This window comes from Ursus arctos, unplaced genomic scaffold (genome assembly GCF_023065955.2).
Source record: "Ursus arctos isolate Adak ecotype North America unplaced genomic scaffold, UrsArc2.0 scaffold_5, whole genome shotgun sequence".
In the NCBI taxonomy this organism is placed as follows: domain Eukaryota; kingdom Metazoa; phylum Chordata; class Mammalia; order Carnivora; family Ursidae; genus Ursus; species Ursus arctos.
In genome coordinates, this window is record NW_026623067.1 from 35,555,866 (window position 1) to 35,560,728 (window position 4,863).

General features: G+C 46.8%; 1 protein-coding gene across 1 annotated transcript; it reads right to left on the bottom strand.

Annotated features, from left to right (window-relative positions):
• Positions 1 to 1,453: 1,453 nt before the first annotated feature.
• On the bottom strand, positions 1,454 to 4,299 carry HNRNPA0 (heterogeneous nuclear ribonucleoprotein A0). The gene has a single exon (XM_026508050.4). The coding sequence runs from the start codon at positions 3,946 to 3,948 to the stop codon at positions 3,025 to 3,027; it is 924 nt and encodes a 307-aa protein (XP_026363835.1). The 5' UTR covers positions 3,949 to 4,299; the 3' UTR covers positions 1,454 to 3,024.
• Between the last annotated feature and the right edge of the window lie 564 nt (positions 4,300 to 4,863).

Sequence of the window (4,863 nt, forward strand, 5' to 3'; positions counted from 1 at the left end):
AAGTGACACTGTCACTTCTGGTCTTGAGGGGAATAATCGTAAATATCAAATTTTCACGTATCCTCAAACCCTTTAACCTTGCTTAAATGCAAAAATTTATCGTAAAGCAGATTTAAGAAATTATGTTCAAAATTACTACATTATAGGAAGAAACAATCAGTATATCATTCTGTAGTTATCCCAATAACTACAGTTAACCATTTGCAAGCTGAAGATTTAAAACTACCATCAATCTTTAAATACCTTTCAAAGTATTTCAACTAATAATTACCACTGGATTTATACTAAAATTCCTGTAAATGTAAAAGTTCTTCACAAGAGGGAGAAAAAAAATAGGTTTTTATTTTGATAATCTTTCAAATTAGATTCAAGCATGGTGCAAAAATTGTACTCTACTTACTAGATTCTGTACGACCTCGTGAATTCTTAAATTTCAAGTAATAATGTTTAGATAGTTCTCATAGGTGGAAGGACTTAAAAAATACAACCAGTGGTCCCCCAAAAGAAAAAAAACCTGTATGTCAAAACTGCTTCTATAAAAATCGACAAGAATTCCAGAAAGACTAAATACCACTGTGCTTTTGCCTTCACTAAATACCAGTCCAGATTACAGGAATCTATAAAGGTAAATACACGACAATGAAGTATTAATATACCATAAACCGCACCTTGAGTTGCTTTTCTAATTAACAGGTAATCCTTTTACATCATTCGTTTTACTTTTTAGAAGTCACTATGTTGGGAATACAAAGTAACAATAACCTTATTAGACTTTGGAAACCCTCCAAAAAGGGGACTGACTATTCCAGCTGACCCCAAAGAACTGGATCTTCCCGCTAAAGCTGAATAAAAGGAAAGCAGAATAATTATTATAATAAAAACTTTAAGCATATCATTTTCTGTATCTTAGAGGCACTCAAAAAACAGGACTAAACTACCAAATGAAGAAGCCCACATGTAGTATCATGTTTCACTAAAAACGAAAAATAAGTTTAAGGAAACTGCAGAACCGTTTAAGAGCAAAAAATTTGTATTTACTCAATGTGCAAAAACAACTATCCCATTTGTCATAGAGGTGTACTCAAGTTAACTGTACCAAACATCAGCTATTCATTGTCAAAGTGACCATTGCGCAGCCACAATCTAGCCTCCCAAGCTTCACCTTTCCTCATATCTCTCGAAATGAAAACCCTAGCAATTAAGATAAAAAATCTGGCAAGAATTAAGATATTAAAAAATATACAGCAGCAAAAACTAAAACAAAGTCAATGCTAATAATAGTCTTTTACTTTAAAGCCCATTAACCTCCCTTTAGAAAGCTTCTTACTATACAGTTGGGCTTTTGAATGCAATATTCAAGTTAGAAATATTACCATAACATTAAATCAAGTGTACTACATTATAGGTACTCTGAACCCACCCACCAGGTTATACATACTCTCACTCAATCATGTAAAGAATTGAATTCTTTATTTGTGATATCCATAAACGTTGCTATTCTATATTTCTATCCAGGAAGGCAATTTTCTCCTATATCGTTTTGTTTTGTTTTTTATAAACAACAACTTGAATTCTATTGCATGAAAGGGCTACAAATATACATTTGTTAACCAAGCAGAATACACAAATATTGTTTTACAACTTGCACCTAAGATACCAGTACACGTAGCTGGTTCATTAGTTGTCATAGCAATTTGGGGCCACTGCCCAAGCTATGCATAGCAGTTTACATTTTCAAATCTCATGTAGAAAGGGCAATTGTGATATGGACTGTTAACTACATTCCCGTAAAGCCATCTTAGTTACAAGTAAATGTGTAACCAAAGTCTGCACAGATTTTTGATGGCAAAACTTCTAAATCTGATGCGATTATCCTAAACAAGTTTTTTAAACAAATTGTTTTGCAGATGTACTGCCATTCTGCCAGTAGATGGTGCTACAAAGGTTGGGGGAAGGATTTCCAAGAGGACAACAGTTCAGCTATAGGAAAAAACGTTTAAACCTGCTCTGAAAATACAAAAAAGCATTTAGTTTAAGGGTAAAATATAACCCTTATTTGTAACCATTCATTACAGACAAACCAGTAAGAGGGATGAAACTAGGCCATCTGAAAATTTTTAAACAGTTTATATGAATGAAAACACATGCTTAACACAAACTATTTCTTTTCGAACTACACAGTACATACTTTGAAGTAAATTCTCATAGAAAGAAGTGACCAACCATGTCAAGATGATAAGCAAATCGCTTAGTACAAGAGATGGATGCACAAAAACTTTAAAGATTTTAAAAAGCTACATCCACCACTTCAAAAGTTTTGCCTGTAAGGGATAAAATTCAACACGTCACTAGAAGGGCAACAGAAAAAAAAACCACCAAAGGACCTTTTAAAAGTTTCTCTAAATACACATCAAGAATTAAGAATTAACACGAAAAATTTTTAACTAATCCCTTAAAACGGTACGGAATGAATCCTAGAAAAAAAATGTTAGACATATACGGTCAAACACAATGATTTATTAAAAATAAAACGTAAAAATGATTTTTGTACATATGCTTCCAAATTTCAGGCATGGGATCCAAGTAGATTTCATAGAAAACGCTGTAGCCAGATATCAAGTCCTTACAACAAAGTAAACTACCCCCCCACCCCAACCCCCGCCCAGGTTTTGCTACAGAATCAGCAAGTTCACTCCCACCCCCCCCAAAACACAAATTAAAACAAGACATTTTGCTAGTATAAAAACGACCAAGGTCCAAGTAATAATAAAAAAATATAGTCCATCAATGACTGTAACACAAAAATGTGTATGTGGGGCCGAGTCCATCTTCAGAGGGAGAGACAAGAGAGGTGGCAGGCAAATAGGGCAACACCCCCAAGGATAAGCAGCCTTAGAAGCGGCTCCCCCAAGGGCAAAATGGGGAAGGCGGTGGGAGAGGAAGGAACTTAGGAGTTGACCCTAGCTGGGTTGTTGAAAAGAGCTACCCCTATAGCCACTCCCAGGCATTTTTAGATTTTTTTTTTTAGAAGGAGCTGCCTCCATAACCACCCCCACCGCCATAGCCGCCTCTGTAAGGTCCACTGTTACTGCGACCGCCCCAGCTGCTGCCACCGCCACCGCCGCCGCCGCCGCCCTTCATGGGCCCATAGGAGGACTGGTGCTGGCTGTAGCTGCCGAAGCCGCCGAAACCGTTACCGTAGTCGCTTCCACCGTAGGACGAACCACCTCCGCCGCCTCCGTAGGCATTGTAGCCGCCGCCGCCGCCACCGCCGCCGCCGTAACCACCGTAGCTGTTGTAACCGCCGCCGCCGCCCTTAGACAGACCGTTCTGGTCTCGACCACCGCCGCGACCCCGGCCGCCTCGGCCGCCCCGGGAGGACCGAGAACCGCCTCCGCCCCCACCGGAGTGGATATCCTCCTTGGGGACTGCCTTCTTCACTTCCACGCGATGGCCCTGGATCGGATGGAACTTGACAACCGCGGCCTTGTCTGCCGCGTCGTGATTCTGAAAATACACGAAGCCGAAGCCACGCTTCTTGCCGGACTGCTTGTCGGCAATGATCTCGGCCTTTTCCACGGTGCCAAACTGCGAGAAATGCTCGATCAGGTCGCCCTCGGCCACGTCTCCCTTAAGGCCCCCGACAAAGAGCTTCTTAACCTTGGCGTGGGCTCCCGGCCGCGCCGAATCCTCCCGGGACACCGCCCGCTTCAGCTCCACCGTGTTGCCGTCCACGGCATGGGGCGAGGCGGCCATGGCGGCATCGGCCTCCTCCACATTGGAGTAGGTCACGAAGCCGAAGCAACGGGAGCGTTTGGTCTGGGGGTTCACCACCACCACGCAGTCCGTCAGAGTCCCAAAGGCCTCAAAGTGGCCGCGCAGGCCCGACTCACTCGTCTGCACATTGAGGCCGCCGATGAACAGCTTACACAACTGGGAATTCTCCATCTCCACGGCCCGAGCCTTCCCCCCGCCCTGCGAGCTCCGAGGTTTCGCCGTCGCCGTTATCGTTGGCTAAGGCCTCTTCACAGCTTGGGCCCAGCCGTTGCTGGAGCCGCCACCGCCGGTCACCGACGGGGAAGGGAAAAAGGGAAGGGGAGGGAAAGAGGAAAAAAGGAAGGGGGAGGGAAGGGGAGAGGTGCCGGCTAGAGGGCGAGCCGAGGAGACTGGAAGACAACCAAGGCCGCCGCTACCGCCACCGCCACCTCCGCTCCCCTATCTGGGCACCACACAAAGAGGCCGCTGAACGCGCGCGCACCCTCCCCGAGGCGTGCGTCACCGCCGACGTACGGTAGCATAGCGCTGCCCGCCAATCCCTGAGTCGCTCTCCCTAGTCCCGCCTACCGCGCCGCAGCGCCGCTCTCGGTCACGGACTCCCCGCCCTCCGCGGTCGATTCAAGCCCTCGGCCTGCGCTGCTCCCGCCACCGCCTCTACAGTCCCGCTTTCACACCCTGGCTCCCCCGCATTCCCTGACCAGGGACTCTCCCTGCTGTCCGCGTACCTCCGCAATTCATTTCCTCCCAGCCCCGCGGCTGTTCCCAGTGTTTTGCCCCCTCCCCTTGCCGTATCCCCTCGCCCAACTCCGCAGTGGCGTTCGCGCCAGCCCCTTGAGAGACATGTGGGCTCAGCCAATCACTGCGATCCGCTCGCGCCCACTTCCGTTTTCGGCCGCCGCTGGACGGGCGCGCTCCCCGGTGCGCGCTAGCCCCGGCGCCGGCTCTGTGCAGAACCTGCTTGCCATCCTGACGCCTTCCCCCCCTCCCTGGGCTTGGGGGTAGGGGATGGTGAGCGGGGGCGCGCTGGGGGCCATTCCCAGCGGATGCGGCCTGGGGCGCCACGCGCGGGATTTTTGAAAACTTGAC

What these genes read in the sequence shown, in the direction of transcription:
- HNRNPA0 (XM_026508050.4), bottom strand. Translation starts at nt 3,948, where the DNA reads ATGGAGAATTCCCAGTTGTGTAAGCTGTTCATCGGCGGCCTCAATGTG.